The sequence below is a fragment of the Pocillopora damicornis genome, chromosome 2 (genome assembly GCF_964200805.1).
Source record: "Pocillopora damicornis chromosome 2, jaPocDami1.2, whole genome shotgun sequence".
Taxonomy (NCBI): domain Eukaryota; kingdom Metazoa; phylum Cnidaria; class Anthozoa; order Scleractinia; family Pocilloporidae; genus Pocillopora; species Pocillopora damicornis.
In genome coordinates this window covers 12201300-12226995 of record NC_142671.1, presented here as the reverse complement: position 1 = coordinate 12226995, position 25696 = coordinate 12201300, and the positions used below count along the sequence as shown (strand labels likewise).

Sequence of the window (25696 nt, the reverse complement as noted above, 5' to 3'; positions counted from 1 at the left end):
TTTCTTCAACTAAATTGCTGCTAAATGAAATCGGAAAGAATACTTAATTTTTTTTGTTTTGAATGATTGGGCATTTCGATTACCAAATCATTAGTGACCATGAACTGTTATTTGTTGAAGATATTGACATTCTATCCATTTCAATAACAGGGTAACAGGGATGAGGGAGAACTTTATGTGATCTGCATGGCCAACAAAGATTTGGCTGAGGGGATAGCGGAAGATGACAATCATAATGAGAACGGTTCAGCGACTTTAGTGGTAAATAATGTCGCTCCGCTGGTAGATGATGAAAAGCAAAATACCAATATGCGACCAAAGGGAAAAGACCCCACACAAGACAAAGAGAGTGTCGATTCGATGCTCTTAGAGGGAAGCAAGATTCCTACTCCACCAGATGTTGGAGAAAAAAATTTCAGAAATCCCATCTTTGATCAAAAAGACCAGGCAGAAAAGTTGTTAAACTCACGCAGTGGTTATTTAAGTGCTCAAGATGGTCGTAATGATGTCAACTTGATTCCGCATCAAGACAGTGGCATGGATAGCTACAAACGTGGCGATCAAATGCTAACATCTCTTAACACAGCGCTTGAAGAAGAATGCGCGAAAGACGTGGATGATCTCGAAGTGCTTGAAGAAGTACTCGGCGAAGGGGAATATGGAATCGTTTACAAAGGTCGTTGTGGTAGAAAGAACGGAAACGTTATTGATGTTGCAGTAAAAAAGTTGAAAGGTATGCATAGGAGTCTTATTCTATTCGCACTGATCTTTTCTAAGTTTTAAATTTTCCTACAGTCAGGAGGGATCAGTAAGTAAATACGATCACGTAGATGCTTTTGAGACCATTGAATGTCATCATAAGCTTCTGAAGTCATTTAATTACACTCGGTATTCTCTAAAGAAATTGAAGGAGTTTAACTTAAAATCTTTTCACGTTTTTTATGCAGATGATGCAAGCGCACTTGAGAAAGCCGCGCTGTTAAACGAGATAAGGACTCTGAAACAAGCTGGCCGACATCCGAACATTGTCAATTTAATTGGAGCATGGGTACACGGAGGTAAGGTTTCGTTCGACCATACAAATGGCATAGAATGGGCATCTATCCCCAGTCTCACCGACCTGCGCAAAAATGCCACCGGTAATTATTTTTTACTGAAGTTTACAAGGTAATTATGATATTGGGGTTAGTTCCGGTCGCGTGAAAATTTTTTCGAGTTATGTCTTTCTCTTTGATCTCCTCTAATTTTTCTGTCCCAGTTAATGACAAGATAACTTTGCGATTTCGTAAACTCTCTTTCATGCAGCCCGTAAGCCGTCGTCGAGTTCCTGATAGCCAACTTTTCTCTCCTCAGAAACAGTTTTTGTTGTTACTGAATTAGTCCGAGGTGGTAGCCTTGAAAGCCTTTTGAAGAGCAAGGATGACGGAAGTAACGAATATGCAAATGTCTGCTGTAAACTGAGCGACCGACAGCTGTTGAACATTGCACTGCAGGTGGCCTTGGGAATGCAGCATTTAGAAGAGCGGAAGGTTGGCAAATCCCAAAAAATTTATCTCAACGATTACTCTTGGTGAAAATTCGACTCATTCTAAACATGCTTTGGTATAATATTTGTGTAATAGAAATCCGGAACGGCAACTTTCTTTTCAGTGCATTCACCGCGACCTTGCAGCGAGAAATGTCTTTATTGATTCAAGCAAGGTGGCAAAAGTTGGAGACTTTGGATTAGCAAGGAACATCTCAGACGATGGATTATACATCAAAACTTCATGTGTAAGTACTGGATCACTCATTATTAATCTTTCTTCTTGTGTTGAAAGCCGCAGGAAATTTAAATTTCTGTTTAAATATGACCACTCATTTTTTCTCCGGGGCCGCATAAGCTCAACTCAAAGAAACCCTGAATTAAATCTATTTATTTATCATAAACCACTTTTTTTCTGTCTACACTCTTTCACTATAAAAACAGTACACGTAAGTATCACTTTAGAGGGTCAGAACTTTATCGTGGGCTAGATTTAATTATTTCCTGCTAAATTAGGCCAGCATACGCTTTGTTTGGCATGATACCTTCTGTGCTTGTTCATTAAATATTACGTAATGATACATTTACACCTTTATCAACAGGTTAAAATTCCATGGAGATGGTCGTCTTTGGAATCTCTTCGAGATCGAGTTTATACATCCAAGAGCGATGTGTAAGTAAACAAAAAGAAACTTACGTTGTCTGACGTGGAAGGGGTAGCCTTGTCCACCATCAATATGTTTGGTCAAGATTGAGGCACGTAAGGCCGCTGAGATTTTTACGTACCGAGAACAATGTTGGAGAGGAGTTCCTCTTCTCCTTTTTTCCTTCCTTTGTATTCCACTCGATGTCCATGTATATATCTTGAACAAATTGCCTCTTAATAGTGTCCCAAGCCAGGTTAGATCGTATTATCAGCCACTGGTATCATTCGACGGCTTATACCGTGATAACTCACGACTCTGGTACACTTTCAACCTACAATTGAGTGGCCGCTTGGAATCTAAGAATTCCTAAAAGTTATATATATATATATATATATATATATATATATATATATATATATATATAATTTTTATGATGAACTTTCACTTGTTAAATTCTTACACTTATTTTCAAAAATTCCGCTATTTCATTTTCCGAAAACAGTAGATACCCTTAACTGAACGCGTTCTTTTTCTTAATCATTTTCAGTTGGTCGTTCGGCATACTACTTTCGGAAATAGCAACACATGGTAGGTCTATAAACGTTCGATGATTTCTATGCCTAGGAGAGCTATATTAAAACTCTTTATCATCTGGCGAAGTGGTCCTGAGGTAAATTGGTAAATTCAAGCCTTCAGTGAATTCAGTAAATTCGGCCAGTGGTCATTAGTTCGGGTCGGGGTTTGTCCATACTGACCGTTCCAAGAAAACGATTATACACTGCATATTTTCGTTGGCGAAAGTCGGCGAATACAATATTAACAAGTTTGGTCCGAGTGACTCATAACAAACTACTTATATGACTAACCTCGCTTGCTCAAGTCTTACTGTGGAATATTGGACCTCGGTTGTTTTAGTGCGCACCTGGCTGCGCTCAGTCCGTACTGCCACAACCTCGGCTCGGTTAGTAACACGTTCATAATCCATTAAGTTTTTAAACTTAAAGCTATTACCATCGAGCAAACTTCGTTACTGATTTTGCTTTACAGGTGAGTTGCCATACCCTGACATCGAATCACCACTTTCCCTGGTAAGTCGGCTCTCTACGGGTTATCGGATGCCTCGTCCTCACCAATGTTCGGAAGAACTGTAAGTGTTTCGATCATTTGTAAGACCGTCTATTTCTTACATATATTTGCTTACATGTTAACAGTTGACACTTTTTCCATTATTTAAGTAGCTTGAGGCATTTGTCACGTGACTGGGTCAACGAAATACTCTGCCTCCCGTAAGATATGGGAACTCAACCTATTTGGGATGTCGCTGTCATGGAAGCTCCGTAGTTTGGTTGGGTGAAGATTGAGTGAGCTAGTTGACTAAAGAGGTCTTCAAAATTAAAGAATGATGCAATGCATTTGTAGGTATACGTTAATGAGCTCTTGTTGGAACGAGAATCCTTTGATGAGACCTTCGTTTACTGACATCGTGAATGAGCTAGAATACCTCTTAAGAGAAGTAAAGGTGAGTGAAACTGGATTTAAGCCATTCCCTACTGCTTCCTTCCTCATTCAACTTTTCCATTTTTCAATTAATTACACTTGAGTAGATTACGCGGAAACTTTTTCAACCCCTCCAGTTTTCAAATGCCGGAGAGACTTGCATCTAACGAGGAGTCATATAAGTCCAGGGAAATGGCAGCAAAAATCGAAACTCTCTTCGTAGTAAATGGCTTATTAAAATTAAAATTACATCCAAAGGAAAAGTCGTGTGTATTAGGTTTAATTCGTTTTTCTTGGGTTCTGTTTTTCATCTTTTCTCATCCGCTCGCTTGTTCCTTTTGTCATTATTATCCATTATCACTATTATCATTACTGAGCTTCCTACGTGTATCCAACCTGTCATTTTTTCATCGCTTTGATTCTTCTGTTCCAGAGGACATATATCAACATCATGGAGGATGAAATCACTAGCAGAGTTGATTTGAAGTAGAAGTAAAATGAGTGGACAGAAAATCCAGCACCTAGCACCATGCTGTGCTGTATTTCAAAATTGAGTAGTCTTGAATTGAATGACCTGTTCATCTTGTTACCAATAAGCTAGGTGAAAAAGAAAGTCATAGAAATCTTAGTTGTTGTTATGCTCGTGGGCTAAAGAAACTCAGTCCTTTTTTTTTTCCTTGGTAATTTTCATGGAAGTAGCTCCTGTGTTGGTAAATTAGTCAACTCCGCTCAATTAATGAGAGGATGTAAATATGACATGCTTTCATTTATTAGCCGGAAATGGGTACAATTGTCTGTATTTAAAAGTTCGTTGTGAATTGCACCATGCTTATTTGAAGAGGATCAAGAAGACTGGAAAACGGACTTGCTCTCCCTGGATCCTTCCTGGCTAAAACGACCAGCCAAGCAATTGTGGTCACAAAATTGGACGACGACGAGATCATTCGTTTGAAGGAACTGTGCGCTCACATGGACGTAATAGTTGAGAAACTGAGACGAAGACCACTGTTTTTGTATTATAAGCCTTAAGTAAGCAATAAAGGAAAATGAACCTGGTTGATCTCAATTTACTGGTACTCTTACAGAGATATCAGTGAAAAAGAATAGGGGCGTTTATTTGAGGGGTTTCAATCTACCCCTTGATCATGTGAGTACCCAGATAACCCATGCAACATAAAGGGCTCGGCTGACAGATCTTGGTACTCTGACGTGAGGAAGACATTTTTGTTTTTACGACTAACAGCTCCACTATGTTGCAGAGTCCGTGTCCATGTGTTTCACTAATGTTTAGAAATTCTAAAAACAAACAAACAGATATATGATACGGTAGTCGAAGCAGAAAGTAAATATAGCTTGTTCAACTTATCAACCTTTGCCGAAAAAGCAACTACAAGGCAAAATTATCGATCAAATACGCTTTATGCAAATCCCTTGCGAAATTTTAATCAGTCAGCAAAATTGTTCTCTGTTCACTCCCTATGGTGCTGACTGGGAGAAATTCGTTTAATGGTCAAGAGCTCGTCAAGTTGTTGATCATTTCTTTTATTCTCCTGAACTTAATGTCTAATCCAGGGGTGCTGCTGTGAAGAGAAATTAGATGCTAGTAACTCTCAGGGTTTAAAGGGTTAAATCATATGAACCCTTTAACTCTCAAGATCTCATTAGTAATTCTCCTTACTGTCTGCTATACAAATCGTCTAATGTTACTTCTGAGAATTTGGTATTGGATCAAACCTCCTAATTGATACCTTTCTTGGTTCTCATTTCTTGTCTTCTTGAATTTGTAATGATATTGTAAGGAGAAATTCTGTCTTGGTCACTCACGGAAGTTAAAGGGTTAGACCAGAGAATTTCAAAGGTTACTTCCCTCTTATCTCTTACCTAAATTTTCCTGAAAACTACAGTTAAAATAATAAAAAGCCAACTGCTTTCGAACGTTTACATAAAATGGTTTCTGAATCTTTAGCACTGCCAAATAGAGCTGACTGTGAACTGCTTCAAGCATGTAGCTACATAAAGGCTCAGAGACAAAGACCGACGCACTGATATGAATAGTATGTGAATAGATGTGATTTTAGCTCTATTCAAATTTATTTGTCATTTACTCTTCTCTCTTTGAAGCAAATTAATTAGGATAGTGGAAGTCGTGAACGAAAAGAATATGGGTCTGAAGCTTGTCTCGCAAATTAGCGATGTAGCTATGATATTCACTTAGCGTGGCATACAGGTGATTTGTCTATCCCGTTGGCTTCTGTGAAATACTTTTTGTCTGAATCCGGCTCAGCTTTTTCTTCAAAAGACCAAATGTCTCACCGGATATCGCGTTAAGCAGAATGAAGGACGAAGAGAGTCTATGGCCTTCAGTTACTCACGAGATAAGTAGTTTAAAAAAAATTTTTTTTTTGATGCCAACAAAACTAAAATTCCTATCTGTTTATGTACTAATTGCTTAGAATCACCGAGATGTTTTTAATTTTATCTTTATTTTTATAGGCAACCATTTTTTCTTCCATCGGCGAAAAAAAAAAAAAAAAACAAGAACGTAAACTTTGAGCTGTAAAAAAGAATAGTGTAACTGCTATATACTCAGTGATGATGGAACGGCTTCATGAAAAAAATGGACGGGCTTGATTCAACGGTCAGTTCACAACAAAAGATAAAAATAATTAAAGCACTGTTTAGGTTTACGCTTATTAAATATTCTGAACAAGAAAACACGACGAGTTCGTGTAGTGTTGTTATGTACCATAATCATGTCTAATTTTAGGGCCATAGCCTTTCAAGTCAGTTACTTGTAGCAAAGAGTGCTCATATTTATTTCATGTATATTAACGGGAAAAAAACAAATCTTAATTTCTAGTCGTTACAACGACTACAGCAGGTCTCAGCTGAATCAATCCATTTTGATAAGCTGAAAATTACCTCCCTCTACAAAGCCACTCGCTAAGGGCTTACCTTACAAAAAGCAATGACGGAAATTTGAATGATAACAGTCAACAACAGTTTACCATTTTCCTCATGCAGTCATTCATATGATCTGTGTGGTTTTAAGTCTGTGTTTCTTTAGGATGAGAAATGCAAGAGACCATTAACGCCATGAGTTCGATGAATAATCATAAGTTGTATTCACCTTACGGTCAATTGGATAAACTAACACGATTCAAATATATACTACGCGCACTCAAAATTCTGACTGAATTATCATATTCGGAAAAGAGCGAATAAGGTCTTACAAAAGTTTTTCCAAAGATGCCTTCATTGTTTTCAAGTAGAAGACGAGGGAAGTTTTTCCGTCGGTGACTTAATCTTAACTGATGACGTTAACAGTGGGCTCAAAAGAGTAAGATAACACGAAAAAGCTCTCGCAATAATTTCAATGACGCACTAACTTTGTTGTTCTAAAATAGGTTACTTCTGCATTCTAACAACCTCAAGTTATCGACAGTTAAACTAGAGCCAACATTCAATAAGTATGATGACTCTTGTTTTCTCAGATTTTTATCGCAGTTTTCTGTTCTTGACCCTTATATCGTGGTGAGTCAAACGTCTACAAAGCCAGGTAACAGCGTTAGTACCTCAGTCGGTTCTTCACCCGCAAACCGATGTAAAAATGTCTACTTCAGCCTCCATGCAGGAACACCAAACATAAAGATTGGAACACTTCTTCAGGAAATGAATAAACAGCTTATGCACGTTGAAAATGATGTCAGCATTATCAAAGCGAGAAACATTTTATGTAAAGGTATGTTCACACTAGATCATCATTTTTCTTTTCCACTTTTGGAATTGTTCCTCAGATAAAGGAAATCCTATGGATTTTAATCTTGTCTTTCCTGTCCTGATTAACCTCTTCTCATCTCGGAAGAATCTAAAGAAACTCTCCTTAGGGGAATAAAAGAGACACTTCTCGAAATGCAAAACGACATTGCTTCTATCAAAGAAAACAAGACCCTTATTGAATCTCGACACACCTGTACTGAAGGTAAGAGACAAATGGAGAAGCTTGTCATGTTATCAACAAAGTCTTACGATTCTCGCGCAAATCCATTTATGTCTTCCAACAGTTAAAAAGAACTGTGCTGAGCTGTACAAATCTGGTAAAACAACAAGCGGCGTTTATACAATCGACCCTGATGGTCTCGGTGCCTTTAAGTCTTCTGTGACCAAACGACAGCCGGTGGGGAGGGGGGGTGGACAGTGGGACAGTGTTTCAGAGGAGACTGGATGGCTCGGTTGACTTCCATCGCCGCTGGACCGATTACAAGAATAGCTTTGGTAATCTGTATGGTGAGTTTTGGCTGGGACTGGACAAGATACACCGTCTTACAACAACAATAAAGAACAAGATCCGTGTACATCTGATGGACACCAAAGGTAAAACTGCTTACGCCGAATACAACATGTTTGCTGTTGCCAGTGAGAAGAATAAATACAAGCTGAGCGTTGGAACATACTCAGGTAACCTCAGCAATAATTAAGAAATCTGTTGCTGTGAGAACTTGCAGTATTCATTGACTGAACTTGGAACAGCACTATCAACTGTGCCTTAATAAAACAAATTGGAATCCCTTAAGTATTCGCTAGCAGATATATAAATCAGAAAATGATAGCTCGTCGATGGGCTTTTTTTATAATTGCATAGCACCATGGGACAAATTTCCTCCGCGGCCTTGATGATTTCACATTTTTCAGGAACTGCGGGCGATTCTCTTTCTCTTCATCGTGGCCAGCCCTTCGCAACCAAAGACAAGGACAGAAATCACTGTGCTGTGACCTACATCGCTCCAACCTGAATGGACTGTACCATCACGGAGTGCACTCATGTTATGAAGACGGAGTCAACTGGTATGACTGGAAAGGATATCACTACTCCGTCAAGAAAGCTGAAATGAAAATCAGACCGGTGCAAGTTTAGAATTTTTGTTTTGTTTGTTTCCAAAAGTTGAAGTCACACACCTTAACACCTACCACGAATGGCTCTACCTAACTACAATTCGGTCGTGAACTACTCGCCTGATCCCTGGACGGGCTACTTTGTTAATCTAATCGAGACTTAAAGAGAGATCGAGTACAATAAAAACGCTTAAGATCCTAAAAGGAAAACAGTGTTTGACTTGAATTTCAAGGATTTTTCAAAGGAATCCACTGCAAAAAGGGTGGGGTGGGGGGGGGGGTTTATTTTGTCGGTAGAGAAAACAGAAAAGCGCCTCCACAGATATAGACAAAACTCTGGATTAATTCTAGAAAATTTTTATAAGGTCAATAAAATAAAGCAAAATATGCTTGTTGTGTCATCCAATTGGTCGTGAGCATACAATCAATATGACATAGCGTGTAAAGTTGACATGATACCCAATATGTACAGCAGATGTTGGGTTATCATCTCGAGTTCAAAGTCTGCCTAGTTTCCAAGCCCCTCGTTCGTGTCGTGTTCTCAAACTTCTGCAGACGTACAGAAGTGTTTTCTTTGGCAGGTTGTTTAAAAATTTTATAATACAACAATTAATGAGTTCAGTTTTCGCATGATATCATGAATTATCAAACCTCGTGAGGGTTTTTCTCAGCCAGGCCTTCCATTTTGGCCGTGCTACTGCCCTAAAAATAAAAACTTCGAATGATCCCTATATTCAATAGGGACTTTATGCAATCGGGACGACAACAAGGAAGACGTCGTTTTAAAAATAAATTCATAATTTAGGCAGAATTTCGCGAAATTGCTGGCTCCACTTCTCAACCCCAGTATAGCGTATGTCAGCAGCGTTAAGTTGCAAATTGAAACGTAAATCATTCTCTGTCGGGGTGCCCGTTCTCAGACTACGCAAATTTTGGTGCTTCCACGTTGTTTTTTAACGGTGGATGGCTAAGAAATGTACAAAGGCTTAAAACACACGTGCTGAGGCAATGTTCTGCTTATAGATCTTATGTTTTGCCATGTCTTCGTTGCCGCCGGCTTTTTGACGTGCGCCTTATTATTATTCAAAGACTCTCAGTAAGAAGGAAGTTAAATAAACTCTCCATGGGTATAATGAAAAACTTTCTGTCTAGATAAAGAAATAGTTATGATAAAAAAAATTCTGGGATCGGCTGCGTTAATTCTGAAATTGCCACGAATCGCCGTTGGCGTAAAGGTGCTAACTCCTGGGCGACGACGATGGGCAATGTTCCCTCCAAATGTCTTGGCTCTTCTTTAGAATCTGCAAAACGTTCGTTTTCAAAGGTTTTATCAGACTCTTTTTATTGTGAAGGTAATAAATGTCTGAACTTATAGAAAAAAAATGTTTCCATTTCGTTCCTCATTAAATAACTTCTGGTGCCAAGGAAAAAAAAAAAGAAATAATTGATATATCGGGTTAGTGTAAACGCCTGATGAAGCACGTTGAGATAAAGAAAGCAATATTTGCGTCACGCAAAGTCAAATTAAAGCCTTCTTGTCAATATGTACATCACGTATCTCAGTAGAAAACCTAACTTAATGTAGGATAACTACACCAACTGATTTTTATCAATTGCTTTCCTTGACTTAGCAAATAAGTATTATGTTCCAATTCCTGCTAAAAATGTTGGTTAAGAATATATAGAACTTCCAAATTTGTCTGATCTCGGCTTAGTAGAATTAATGAATTTGTTTTTAGCGATCCCCAGAAAATTGACGTATTTAACTGTGACAGAAATGAAGCTCTAAATAATTATCATTTTTTCAATAACGCGTCTAACTAATTATATGCGGGATAGCAACTACGCATATTTTTTCTTCTCCATAACCCACCCCTCCAAAAAAAAGGGAAAAAAAAGGACTGTAACCGTCTAATTCACAGAAAAATAAAAAACCTAAGCCAGCATCAAAATGGGTACTCCTTATTTTGTAATATTGCAACCTAATATTCAATGAGGTACATAGCTGTTGAAGGATATGGAAAATTAACATTTATATGACTGAAAGAAATACGTTACCACAGCCATAAAAGTGTTTACAGATGGTTTTCGAGTCAATTCCTTTGAGTGGATTTATAGCGAGAAACCCAGTTTTTTGGTACCGTGGAGATCATAATTATTTTCTATAATTTTAAACTTTGGTAGCGATTATGGAGAAGCTTCTATTGCAGTTATAGCCAGCTAAAACTTCGGTACCATTAATCACACTCTTTTATATGTCCAACAGTCAGCAATAGAGGCTCTACCGGTCTGTTAACATAGCTTTATTTGTCCTTATTTAGGATTAAATATAATGATCAGGAATTTTATTTGATCGAAAAACACTCAAATTATGACATCTGTAGTCAAAAACATCTGTTTCCTTCGCATTTATTCTTAAGTCAGAAAGTTGCATATTATCGTATTTCGTTTTTCCTGTCTGCTATGACAAGAGGACGGCTGGAGGTGGGTTGAATATTCGTTTCCCTTATCCTCTCCTTTACCATTTTATTTTTGTTATTATGTTATCAGTCGTCAAATACTACTTTATTTTTGTGAGAATCGACCAGAGCTGTCTTCCTGTGCAACAATGTCATGAACATCCATAAATTTGAGTAGTTAGTGAAAAATAGAACACTTTTTTCAAATAAACAACATCTGAGCTTTTTCAGGAACCACGCAAGTACAACATTACAGTACATACAAGTACGAAGGGTGAGTGACTCAATGTTACCTCTTCCTTCAATTTTTTTATCTTCGATCTTCTTTTTATGAGTCATCATACACATTCAATTTACATTTTGATAAAGTTTTGTGAGGACTGGTTGCCAAGGTAATAAGATATGATGTTTTGCATGAGACTGCAAATGTGCCATCGGGCTGTCATTTACGTTCACTATATTTGTTTGGTCACAAACATCGAGTTTCTGCAATAAGACCTTTTACCTGTAGCATTTTTAGCTTTTGCACGAGTAAGTACAATGCAGTAGAAAAAGAGGAGATTGTTGGAAAGTGGAATTGGCAGCCACCATCCTCGTATCTCGGCCGCATTTAAATGACCTCATAAGCCATTTATTCGAGCTTCAAAAAGACCGCATGACTGAGTGGAATCCAATTTGGTTTGTAATCACGCGAGTCATTAGCAAAATCGGACGACCCCGAAGCGGGAGTCGGATTTTTTAATTGGTTGTATCACGAGTTGTAATAAAGTTTTACAGATATATGATATTTCATTTTCTTTCACGAAGTTTTCATGTGTTCATAGTTTTTTATCCTTCATAATTTCAGTTCCTTAGATTGCAGTTACTTCTTGCTCCATCTTATCCCATCTTTCCCGGCCTCCCATCACTTCGATTCGTCCCTTATGAAGTCGATTTTACGTTTAGGCACCTGTTGTGTGAAGATCTGAACGCACGTCCAACGAACAGAATGCTAAAGACACATTGGCTTAGAGATGCTAGAAACTGTCTCTTGCTATTGCTTGTTACCAGTGCTCTAAGCAACCTTCCATCCGCAGAAACGACAAAGAAATGTAACACCAAGGCTGGTTAGTGGCAACCATGTGGATCTTTTTTGCGTGTGTTTGCTCAGCTTAATTAAGGTTGCATCCTCACTGATCAAACCAAAGTTTTTTTGATAAACTTATTGATGGAATTTTTTCTTTGCCGTCCAGTGATACCTGAAATAAACATCTCTTCGAGTCCACCAAGTCGCACACTATTTGTAAGAGAAGCTCTTAATTTGACTTGTATAGCGTGGCCAAAGTCCGAGGACGAGCTTCTTCCTAGGAGAAGGATCAAGTATATTCAGTGGTATGATCCTAAGAATAGATCAGTTGGAGTCAGATGCGAAAATCCTCAACAACGAAAAGAACTTCGTTGTACATTAATGCTCAAGGGGTTGACTTTAGCACAGTTTGGAAATTACACTTGTGAGGCAGAAAATGATTTTTTTGGATATTGCCGACGAAAAACTGTCGAAATTGGACAAGGTAAGCAACAAAACTAACGTTATCTCCTCGAGAAACAAAATAAAGCGGTTACCAGACGTTTCATACCAAGTCTTTTCGCACCAAAGTCGATTCGTACCAAGTCAGTTGAGTCGTTTCGCACCCGTACCTAAAGCGATTTTCGAAACAATAGTAGCCTGAAGAGCAACACAGGACGACCTATTCCTTCTGGAACCCACGCGTTATCTTATCAGCTATTCCAAAACGTTTTGTAACTTTGATTTGCTTCTCGTCACACGAAACGATTTACATAAATTAATGGCAAAAATTGGACTGAAATTTAACAAGAGTAGGGGAGTGATTTTTTTCTTATCTGCTTACTTCCATCAGCCTTTTCTGGGTAGTTTGTAATTTCAGTCTCACGCGCCTTGCCATTCAAATCAGCTGTCATGATACTTCAAATTGAAAGGGACTTCTAAATGTTGTTGAGTAGAGAGGGGAATGTGGCCGAGTGTTAGGTGCATTAAACTGCGCATTGGAATTTACCTTCTATGTACTAACTTCCTCTCCATTGAAAGAAGACGGAGACGGAGTCGGATTTGTAAACATGGGCAAAGAGCGATACGATCAAGTAAAAATCAAATCGACGGAATCAGAAGAGAAATATCGTTATCACTTACGACTCCGTCGCTTACGATCCTTTGAAGAATTGTCAGAGTCGTAGGAGAAAGACTGTGCTGGAAGGGCCTGAGAACTGGCATGTGATTGGTTGTTTTTTTCCGATTCTGCTCGCGACTACAACAACCTAGTTTTCACCACGGAAAAAACGAAACCGTTCTGATTCTTCTAAGTCCTATTCTGTCGAGCTTATGACTCCGCTTGTGATTCTTTTTTCAGTTTTCACTCGCTTGAAAGTGTTCTTACGACTCTGACTACGACTCCGACTCTAACTCCGTCGCCAGTGAAAACTTGCCTTTAGTAACAGCACTCTTAAGAGGCCCTAAGCCTAAGAGACGACCGATGATTTCTGGCTAAAAATTAAAATCGGCCGATTTTTATCTTCCAAATAGAGGTTACCTAACACTATTTAAAAACGAATTTCTTTTGCTTCAGTTTCGCTTTAAACCAAAAATATCGAGCAGCGAACTTGTTACGTCTGATTGTAGCAAAATCTGTCCCAAAATATTCCCTTTCAAAAACCGGTTCAAAAATCACTATCGCAACACAAAATAATGAGAAAACTACGCAGTTATGAAGAAAAAGGCCTTTCGATGAAACATTATTCGATAAACATCGAAAAATTGCAGAAGCGAATGAAAAATTAAATTTTCAAATGTTGCATATCAAATTAGAGGGAGCGTTGGAGATGATTTTAAAATAATTATTTCTACAAAATCCAACGCTGTTGAAGGCAATCACAGCGGTGAATCAGACATAAGAAGGATATACGTTACGTTTCTGGAAAAACATTTTTCCACCAAAGTATATTGACCTTGTGCAAAGCGTTCAAAGTTGCAGCGTTTACCGTTATGGTGCTACTTCGGCGAAACACTGTTGCCAATACGTCCATGGTAGCGTGGTAAATGTCACTTTAAACCTTGCTAAGCGCTCAAATACCATCCTAAATAGAATTATATGGTGTTAAAAGAGAAAGGAAGATGAAAAATAAGTAGAAAAAGAAAATAATTTACATTTGCCATCTGCTGAGGTGAGTCAAATCTTGGAAATGTTATCGCGTGACACCACTCATTTCTCCAAACTACGGCGGAATCCAAGCAACTGCGTAGAATATAAGTAAACTTGAAACAACTCTTCCGCCGCCAGAAATCCTGAAGTGAAACAGTTTTATATTATTGCCATGAATGATGATGATGAATTCAGGTGAAAATTAGCCTCATAGTGTCCATTTGGTACTTAGGTGGGCTAGATGTCTTTCGTTACATTCCAACGGACGTTACGGGTCAGCACTTACAGGGGTCAGCGGACGTAGCACCATAACCGAAGTAGCACCATAACGGTAAACACTGCAACTTTGAACGCTTTGTACAAGGTCAATATACTTTGGCCGAAAAATGTTTTTCCAGAAACGTAACGTATATCCTTTTAATGTCTGATTCACCACTGTGATTGCCTTTAACAGTGTTGGATTTTGTAGAAATAATTATTTTAAAATCATCTTTAACGCTCCCTCTAATTTGATATGCAATATTTGAAAATTTATTTATCATTCGCTTCTGCAGTTTTTCGATGTTTGTGTTGCGATAGTGATTTTTGGACCGGTTTTTGAAAGGGCATATTTTGGGACAGATTTTGCTACAATCAGACGTAACAAGTTCGCGGCTCGATATTTTTGTTTTAAAGCGAAACTGAAGCAAAGAAATTCATTTTAAAATAGTATTAGGTAACCTCTACTTGGAAGAAATAAATCGGCTGATTTTAATTTTTAGCCAGAAATCATCGGTCGTTTCTAAGGCGCATGCACTCTTAAGTAGAGACGATGTAACATGGACAACAAGAAATGAAGAAGCATGTGTAAAATGGATTGCAAATGGAGAAAACGTGAGGCTAAATATTCCAGGATGTCTAAAACGTGGCAAAGCTCGCTTTTTGTTTTTGGACTCTCGCTTATTAACCCACTTTTCCTGTTTTTATGTGCCCCCTTCAGTTTTTTAAAATATTTTTACGAATTCTCAATTTTTTTTATCTTCTCCCAACACATTTTTTACTGTCATCTGGGATTGTCGGTGTCAGCTTTCCTGGCACCGGAGACTGTCGAGGATCCAAAGAACCAAACCGTCGTTGCTGGTTTCAACGTAACTTTAAACTGCACCGCCGAAGGTTCTCCCATGCCATCCATCACATGGATAAAGAACAACGATTCGCTTGCTGTACAGTCCAACCCAAGTATAAAATACATTAAGAATGTTCTGGACGACAAACAAATTCATAGCCAACTGGTAATAGAAGATGCAATGAAGAAAGATGAAGGAAAATATCACTGCGTTGCAAATAATACTGCGGGAGAAAAAGCATCCAACCCGGCTTTCTTGTCCATAGAGGATTTAGGTGAGACTTATGCTGTATATTACTTCTTAACTTGGCACCAGGTTTTATAATGGAAGGACCATTTTTTTCTTTGGAAAGGGATGAAAGAAACTTTGGCAAAAGGGAAAGTGCTTTAGATTTTTTTAAATTTAGGCAATTTTTAAATATATTTAATTAATGCACAGTATTTCCCTTTCATTCCTCGTACCGGGTATCAACATTTTTTATTTGCTTCCCGTACTTCTTTCACATCTTTGCTTTCAGATAACTGGACGAGGACTGTTGAGGATCCGGTGAACCAAACTTGTATAATTCGTTGAATTTAATTACATTCTATAGCGCCGCAATGTGCGTTACTTAGGCCTCGTTTGAAGTTTTTTTGCTGTTGTTTTGTCAAGGTTTGTTTTAAGCTAAGGATTTTGAAGCTGTCTTGTAAGAAGCACTAATTTCGAATCGTCGCTGGATAGATCCTCGTATTTCAAATCGTTATTTACAAGAATATAAGGAATCTGGATGTATACAGGTTGTTGTGTCATATTTATTTACGCCAAGCTTAGCTGGCCCCTACATAATTCAAAGTTAGAGTTCTTATGTCAAGATCTGTTTACATGAGTGGTTTGTCATCAGCTGACCGGCAAAAAGAAAAGAAAATCGGCCAGTCGTTCGAAGGTAAAAGTTGTCTTTGAAGAATCGCACGTAAAGTAAATCGTCATGTTGCTGAAGAGGCGCTGAATAAATTGTTAGAAGTCAACGCGTTTAGGAGCGACAAGAGCGGTGGAAATTTGGATGTATGGCCATTGTTAGCCGTAGGCTACGTGGATTTAATTTTTGTTGGCGAAAATCTTCGAGGTTCAACTATGGAAACTAGGAAGAAAGCACCGAGCGAGATTTGAATGAAGAGGAAGTCAACACTGAGAGAGCTGTCCATGCTGGGCGTCGGAGAGCTGGACATTTAGGAGAACTGTGAAAACGTCGGAATGTCGTTCAAGATTTGATTACAAGCCCAGGAGTTGAAAAACAGATGTAGAAGAAACCGTTGGCAGGCGTGAAGAATTAATGGAGGGAGAAAAAGATGACAGAAGAAATAAAGGCCTCCATCTGAGTCCAATTTTGGTCACCGGCGTCAGCTTTAGGAGGGAATCTCACTACCTAGTTAGCTCTTTGACTCGACACTCTCCTTAACTAACTACAATACCTGCACCTGACACAATTCAGCCACCAGTGTACTCTATTGAGAGCTTATCACCAGCGAGTTTCCGGTCAACATCCGCTTATTATAGCAACAGCAACTGAAATCTACCCAGCATTTGTTTCACAGCAGACCTACCTTTGCCAATGCAGTACCCGTACATCTCTCCTTAGTCACTGACCTCTGCGCAGCAGTCAGAAGTTTGGAAACAACTGAACAAGGGATCAAACAAGGTCCATCGCTACCAAAAGTAGAGTTAATAAAGTTCAGTGGGAATGCGATAATTACACTAATGAGAAAGCTTCCCGATGAAGGTCTTAAAAGAAAGTGGGTCGATAGAGCAGGAGATCTCATCAAGAGCAAAGGTCGAGCTGCGTATTTGGATTTTGTTAGTTTTTTTAGAGAGGCAGGACAACGTGTCAAAAATGGACATGAAAAAGAACTGAAGTTTTCTTCATGTGCTGGGAGGGAAAGTAAGGAATCTTCCAAAGGAAAGGCAGATTACACGCTTAAAGTCACAACACTTGCTACCCACAGTGAAGAAGATCAGCAGGGCACCGCCATACCTACCGGAGTTCCACTGAAGTGTCCACAGTGCTCGGGACCACATGGAGTCTGGAGCTGTCGGATATTTATAAGTTCCTCTTTAAGAGATCGTTCAAAGACTGTAAGACAACACCGACTTTGCAGAGCATGTCTCTCACAGGGACATAGCGCGGAACAGTGTCCCAAAAGGATTCCCATGCTCAAAACCAGGGTGTGGCTAAGACCATTATATCTAATCAATTTCAGTGTAGCCGACGGAAATGGGAGTGGCATCAAGACTAACGGCCATGATACCTTTCGAAGTGCTGAAAGGAATGGTGCAGCAAAAGGAACTTTCGCAGATCTCCGCTACGTTCCAGGGTCAATAGCCGCTAAGATTGGATCAGATAATCCTCCGAGCACTACAACTCCACTTAGTGTGCCTGTTACTGTGGGCGTGGTAGGGACCAGTCGACCTCGAGTGTGCTTGAAGGTTGTCCCAGTTAAAATCAGTAGTCGTAATGGTGCCAAAGAGATATTTATTCATGTGAGTGTTCGTGGTCAGATGCTAGTTCCTGCCTCGAGGGCCTTGTGCGGGAGTTAGATTTGAATGATATGAAGCCGACTAGTCTTACGATGGCGACGGTCAATTGTGAACACAAAAGGACCGACCTTCAGGTTCAGCTGAACTTTACAACCTTAGCCATGTTTTAACCGCAGGGAGTCTTCCTTTTACGTTAAGACATATGGCAATCAACGAAGAAATAAGGAAGTAGCCTCACTTTACTGACATCAGTGTACCCGAAACAGGAGATTAAAGAGTAACAATCCTGATAGGCAGCGATCATCCAGAAATTATCAACTTGCTGTTAGACAAGAGGGAAGAACATAATACACAACAAGCGTGAAGTTCTTGATATACAACTGGAGCGCATGTACAATGAAGAATGTGGCGACACGAACGGGGCATCATCAGATTCGACTTCCCTTTTGAGAGGAAGAAGAGGAGGCTTCCAGCTCCCAAAATGGATTTCAAACCGTCGGGATGTCTTGTCAGCGTTCTGGTGGGAGAACGAGCTCCGCACATTAAGGATCTAGATTTGAAATCCGACAATTTTCCTCTGGATAAGGCTTTAGGAATCCATTGGGACGTAGAACGTGATACGATCGACTTCGTTTTTAGCAAGCGAGACAGCTAGAATCGTAAGGGAGCACTGTCCTCGATTGCGACCGTACACGATCCACTCAGATTTGCCAGTTCGTTACTTCAACTTGGAAGAGAAATCACTCAAGAATTGTGTAAATTAAAACTAAGTTGGGACAATATCCCAGAGGAAATTCGTCTGCGCTGGAGAAAGTGGAGAGAAGGCCTTATGAATATGTAGGGATTCAGGATCTCGAGATGTTTCAAGCCAGAAAGCTTTGGTAGAGTTGCACGGGCAGAGCCACATCATTTTGCTGATGCGTCGCAAGAGAATGGTTATGGAAAAGTCTCACATCTGCGCCTCATTTCAAGGAAAGATACATTGCAGTTTAGTCATGGGTAAATCACGCGTGAGACCACTGAAGAACGCAATCACCTTGCCGTAGTTAGAATCAACTGCAGCTACCTGAATAAAGAAGATCTTAATTAAGTAACTCGAAGGAAGATTGAGGATTGACAGTGTTACTTACTGGAGTGATTCGATTCGATAATATTTCTGAAGTATATTGCCGACGAAACGCGTTAATTTGTTACCTTTGTTGCCAACCGAGTGGCCATTATACAGGAAGAGTCAGAACCAAGGCAGTGGCGCCATGTGAGATCAGAACACAACCCTGCAGACTATGCTTCTCGAGAAATAAAAGCCTTGGAGACCAAGAAACTATAAATGTGGAAACATTGAAATGGGGCAGAATCCTTATAGAAAAACGAGGAAGAATGGTCCCGCAGCCCAGAGAAGCTTCAGAAGTACTCCTAGATAGCGACGAAGGAGTTAAAAGAGCGAAGATTACGGTTGGAGCAGCTGTCGTGCAAAAACATTTTTGGTGTTTCCTGTTTCAACGTTATCCTAAATGGGATCGGCTGCGAAGATTAGTCGCGTGGCATATTCGTGTTTTTACACAGACTTACACATCCAAAATTACGGGCTGAACGAAACACAAGTTCAAATATAGAGTTGAAGCTCAGTCCCACCCCTTTATCAGTGCCCGAAGTGACTGAAGCAGAGAAGAGGATTGTGAAGGTTGTACAGAGACATTCATTTCCTATAGAAATTGACAAGTCAGTGATAACAGGTTGACTCGCCTGACTTAAACCGTTTGAAGAAGAAGGGATATTATGCGTGTCGGACGAAGATTGAAGCATTCAGATCTAAAGTACGATGCTAAGTACCCAGTGGTATTGCCAGGAAAGCACCCAGTTACTGAGTTAATAATTCGTCACTATCACCATCTCAATGGACACGTAGGAGTCTATAATGTCTTAGCAGAAATAAGACAACGGCTTCGGATTGTCAGGGGAGTTTCTTCAGTGAAGCGTGTTCTCATCAAGTGTCACGTTTGCAGGCATTATAATGCCAAGTTAGGAGAGCAAGTGACTGCACAACTTTCAATGGTTCGAGTCTCTTCTGACAGTCATAGGATTATCTATCCGTTTGCTGCCGTAGGATTAGACTATTCTGGACCGCTTTACGCAAGAAGTGGGCCCTAGACAAGATCGAGGAAGAATGCCACCCTAACCAAGCGTTTCGAATGCATGTTTACTTGCCTAAGATACTAAGCAGTTTACATTGGAGTAGCCGAAGACCTGTATACAGATTAATTCATCAACGCAGTTCTGCGCTTTGTTAGTAGACGAGGTCCCCCAATAGTTATTTACAGTAATAACGGTACTAATTTCAGAGAAGCCGAAATGGACGTTGTTAAGGCTTAGAAAGTGTGGGATCAAGAGAGGATCCAAGCCTTGACTAATAGAGGAATTGAATGGAAGTTCAATACACCACCAGCGAGCCACCGAGGGGGAGTCTGGGAAAGACTCATAAGCTCGATCAGAAGAATCTTGTACTCATTAATTGGAGAGCGACTTCTCAACGATGAAACTTTGTGAACGTTTTTGGTAGAAATTGAGAAAATCTTGAACGACAGACCGATAATTTCAGTGTCGAGTGACCCGCCAGACTTATGCCGAGCCATATTCATCTGTTACGTAGAAACCCGTCCTTTTTCCTAGACGTGTTTGAAGAGTCGGACAAGTTCAAGGCAAGATGGAACATATTCATCTTCTCGGAAACGAATTTTGGTGCAGATGGACGAAAGAGTACTTGCCGACGCTCCAGGTACGACAGAAATGGCTATGTCCGAAGCCTGACCTCAGAGTTGATGAATTGGTTTTCAGGATGGCAGACAGGAACATGCCTCGAGAGCAGAGGCCAAAAGCTTAAGTGGAGCGGACCTTCTCGGACAGTGAAGGGATAGTACGTCAATTAATCGTTAGAACAACAGAAGGAGTATACCGCAGAGACACAACTTTAGGCTGATCCGCTTTTCTTGATACGTTAGAAAGCCTCTTTTGCCAGCGGAGAAGTTGCAGAACCGTACTGAAGAACAAAACAAACCATTTCAAGCCAAAACAATTCTGTGAACAGCAATTGCGTTAATTTTAGAAAGACTCCCTTGTCATCTTTCGGGGTGAGAGGGTGTATAATTCGTTGAATTTTGTACTTACACACTATAGCGCCGCTAACAATATACCTAGGGCGCAGTTTTTCGCACCGTGTGCATTGCTTGGGCGTCGTTTGTAGTTTTTTGCCTTTTTTTGTCAAGTTTAGTTTTTAGCTAAGGATTTTGAGGCAATCCTGTTAGAAGCAGCAACTTCGAATCGTCGCCGAATAGATCCTCGTATGTGAATCGTTCTTTACAAGAATACAAGGAATCTGAACGCATACAAGTTGTTGTGTCGTATTTATTTTCGCTAAGCGTAGCCGGCCCCTACAAAACTGCTTTTTTCGGTTCCAATGTAACTTTTAACTGTTCTGCCGCTGGTCTTCCGAAGCCAAATATCACATGGGTCAAGAACAATAATTCGAATGCTGCAAACTCAAACCCAAGGGCAAGAGTAATTCCAATTTTACTGGATGACAAAAAAATAATTCAAAGTCAGCTGTCAATAAGAGAAGTGAAGGAAGAAGACGACGGAAAAAATTATTGTGTTAAAAAGAGCAGCGCTGGAGAAATAGCATCGAAATATGCGTTCTTGTGCATTAAGCAGCTAGGTGAGGTCGCACATTGGTACAGTTTGTAACTTTATGTTCAATTTCCGTGAGGGGCAATTATGCAACATAGCTCAGTGTGAAATTTCACAGGAACGATAAGTAATTGAAAAATTCTCAAGTTTGCCGACTCTCACTGTATGCAATTTTTCCTCATCTTTCAACTGCTGTATCCAGCAACAGTGTCACTGAGAAAAGATCAGCATCGTTCAGTCTCCATGATTACTGCGCTTGGTGTTTTTGGTGGCACCATAATGACAATCATGTGCGGGTGCACCATGGCGTTTTTCTATCGACGTGCAAGACCAAATAACCAGGTATTTTTCATAGATTGTTTAACCCCTAAGAGTGATTAGCATCTAATTTCTCCTTATAATATCACCCTCAAATCGCACATTAAGGTGATGAGAATAAAGGAAATGGTCACCAACAAGAAAAGTTCTGGATAATGAAACAAATTCTCCTCATCAGCACCTGAGGGAATGTATGAGGAGCAATAAGGGGAATATGCATACTGATGTTAAGATAGAAAAGTTTAAAAATTAACTTTGTCCAACTCTCAAAACGATATTTTTTCTTCAACTAAATTGCTGCTAAATGAAATCGGAAAGAATACTTAATTTTTTTTAAATGGTAGTCATATATTTAAACTGCGGATAAAAAAGTGAATGAAAGTGATCCTCGCAGTAATTTGCACTACTTAGGCAGTAGTGAAAATTATTCAATCACTTCACGGGTTTATTTAGAATCAACTTCATGACCAGCTCCCAGTTGGCTTGTTAGCTCAGTTGGTAGAGCGCTGCACCGGTATCGCAGAGGTCATGGGTTCAAATCCCGTACAGGCCTGAATTTTTTTCAGGCCTCATTTTCACTACTGCCTAAGTAGTGCAAATTACTCCGAGGATCACTTTCATTTACTTAATTTTTTTTGTTTTGAATGATTGGGCATTTCGATTACCAAATCATTAGTGACCATGAACTGTTATCTGTTAAAGATATTGACATTCTATCCATTTCAATAACAGGGTAACAGGGATGAGGGAGAACTTTATGTGGTCTGCATGGCCAACAAAGATTTGGCTGAGGGGATAGCGGAAGATGAGAATCATAATGAGAACGGTTCAACGACTTTAGTGGTAAATAATGTCGCTCCGCTGGTAGATGATGAAAAGCAAAATACCAATATGCGATCAAAGGGAAAAGACCCCACACAAGACAAAGAGAGTGTCGATTCGATGCTCTTAGAGGGAAGCAAGATTCCTACTCCACCAGATGTTGGAGAAAAAAATTTCAGAAATCCCATCTTTGATCAAAAAGACCAGGCAGAAAAGTTGTTAAACTCACGCAGTGGTTATTTAAGTGCTCAAGATGGTCGCAATGATGTCAACGTGATTCCGCATCAAGACAGTGGCATGGATAGCTACAAACGTGGCGATCAAATGCTAACATCTCTTAACACAGCGCTTGAAGAAGAATGCGCGAAAGACGTGGATGATCTCGAAGTGCTTGAAGAAGTACTCGGCGAAGGGGAATATGGAATCGTTTACAAAGGTCGTTGTGGTAGAAAGAACGGAAACGTTATTGATGTTGCAGTAAAAAAGTTGAAAGGTATGCATAGGAGTCTTATTCTATTCGCACTGATCTTTTCTAAGTTTTAAATTTTCCTACAGTCAGGAGGGATCAGTAAGTAAATACGATCACGTAGATGCTTTTGAGACCATTGAATGTCATCATAAGCTTCTGAAGTCATTTAATTACACTCGGTATTCTCTAAGGAAATTGAATGAGTTTAACTTAAAATCTTTTCACGTTTTTTATGCAGATGATGCAAGCGCACTTGAGAAAGCCGCGCTGTTAAACGAGATAAGGACTCTGAAACAAGCTGGCCGACATCCGAACATTGTCAATTTAATTGGAGCATGGGTACACGGAGGTAAGGTTTCGTTCGACCATACAAATGGCATAGAATGGGCATCTATCCCCAGTCTCACCGACCTGCGCAAAAATGCCACCGGTAATTATTTTTTACTGAAGTTTACAAGGTAACTATGATATTGGGGTTAGTTCCGGTCGCGTGAAAATTTTTTCGAGTTATGTCTTTCTCTTTGAAACCTCTAATTTTTCTGTCGCAGTTAATGACAAGATAACTTTGCGATTTCGTAAACTCTCTTTCATGCAGCCCGTAAGCCGTCGTCGATTTCCTGATAGCCAACTTTTCTCTCCTCAGAAACAGTTTTTGTTGTTACTGAATTAGTCCGAGGTGGTAGCCTTGAAAGCCTTTTGAAGAGCAAGGATGACGGAAGTAACGAATATGCAAATGTCTGCTGTAAACTGAGCGACCGACAGCTGTTGAACATTGCACTGCAGGTGGCCTTGGGAATGCAGCATTTAGAAGAGCGGAAGGTTGGCAAATTCCAAAAAATTTATCTCAACGATTACTCTTGGTGAAAATTCGACTCATTCTTAACATACTTTGGTATAATATTTGTGTAATAGAAATCCGGAACGGCAACTTTCTTTTCAGTGCATTCACCGCGACCTTGCAGCGAGAAATGTCTTTATTGATTCAAGCAAGGTGGCAAAAGTTGGAGACTTTGGATTAGCAAGGAACATCTCAGACGATGGATTATACATCAAAACTTCATGTGTAAGTACTGGATCACTCATTATTAATCTTTCTTCTTGTGTTTTTTTTTTCTGGGGCCGCATAAGCTCAACTCATATAAACCCTGAATTAAATCTATTTATTTATCATAAACCACTTTTCTTCTGTCTACACTCTTTCACTATAAAAATAGTACATGTAAGTATCACTTTAGAGGGTCAGAACCTTGTCGTGGGCTAGATTTAATTATTTCCTGCTAAATTAGGCCAGCATACGCTTTGTTTGGCATGATACCTTCTGTGCTTGTTCATTAAATATTACGTAATGATACATTTACACCTTTATCAACAGGTTAAAATTCCATGGAGATGGTCGTCTTTGGAATCTCTTCGAGATCGAGTTTATACATCCAAGAGCGATGTGTAAGTAAACAAAAAGAAACATACGTTGTCTGACGTGGAAGGGGTAACCTTGTCCACCATCAATATGTTTGGTCAAGATTGAGGCACGTAAGGCCGCTGAGATTTTTACGTACCGAGAACAATGTTGGAGAGGAGTTCCTCTTCTCCTTTTTTCCTTCCCTTGTATTCCACTCGATGTCCATGTATATATCTTGAACAAACTGCCTCTTAATAGTGTCCCAAGCCAGGTTAGATCGCATTATCAGCCACTGGTATCATTCGACGGCTTATACCGTGATAACTCACGACTCTGGTACACTTTCAACCTACAATTGAGTGGCCGCTTGGAATCTAAGAATTCCTAAAAGTTATATATATATATATATATATATATATATATATATATATATATATATAATTTGCACAATGGAGAATGTGCTTCCGTTTTCAAAGACCCGACGCGTTTCGGCATTTGCCTTCACATGTATATATATATATAATTTTTATGATGAACTTTCACTTGTTAAATTCTTACACTTATTTTCAAAAATTCCGCTATTTCATTTTCCGAAAACAGTAGATACCTTAACTGAACGCGTTCCTTTTCTTAATCATTTTCAGTTGGTCGTTCGGCATACTACTTTCGGAAATAGCAACACATGGTAGGTCTATAAACGTTCGATGATTTCTATGCCTAGGAGAGCTATATTAAAACTCTTTATCATCTGGCGAAGTGGTCCTGAGGTAAATTGGTAAATTCAAGCCTTCAGTGAATTCAGTAAATTCGGCCAGTGGTCATTAGTTCGGGTCGGGGTTTGTCCATACTGACCGTTCCAAGAAAACGATCATACACTGCATATTTTCGTTGGCGAAAGTCGGCGAATACAATATTAACAAGTTTGGTCCGAGTGACTCATAACAAACTACTTATATGACTAACCTCGCTTGCTCGAGTCTTACTGTGGAATATTGGACCTCGGTTGTTTTAGTGCGCACCTGGCTGCGCTCAGTCCGTACTGCCACAACCTCGGCTCGGTTAGTAACACGTTCATAATCCATTAAGTTTTTAAACTTAAAGCTATTACCATCGAGCAAACTTCGTTACTGATTTTGCTTTACAGGTGAGTTGCCATACCCTGACATCGAATCACC

At 39.5% G+C, this 25696-nt stretch overlaps 1 protein-coding gene and 1 pseudogene across 7 annotated transcripts in view; both read left to right on the top strand.

Annotated features, from left to right (window-relative positions):
* The window catches only part of LOC113668328 (fibroblast growth factor receptor 4-like), a 151756-nt gene that overhangs the window by 32474 nt on the left and 93586 nt on the right, over nt 1-25696 (top strand). For 5 of the 6 annotated variants that reach the window (XM_089195542.1, XM_089195541.1, XM_089195543.1 and 2 more), the window contains exon 5: nt 15281-15595. In XM_089195542.1, coding sequence (XP_089051668.1) covers nt 15281-15595 — 315 coding nt within the window. Of the gene's footprint in view, nt 1-10982; nt 11047-11252; nt 11296-11966; nt 12128-12253; nt 12572-15280; nt 15596-25696 lie in introns of those variants that run through there. The other variant, XM_089195545.1, reaches the window with a different exon arrangement.
* Nucleotides 7104-8732, top strand: LOC149049932 (microfibril-associated glycoprotein 4-like; annotated as a pseudogene). The gene is made up of 3 exons (XR_016183463.1): nt 7104-7411; nt 7734-8127; nt 8362-8732. The product of XR_016183463.1 is annotated as a microfibril-associated glycoprotein 4-like (transcript).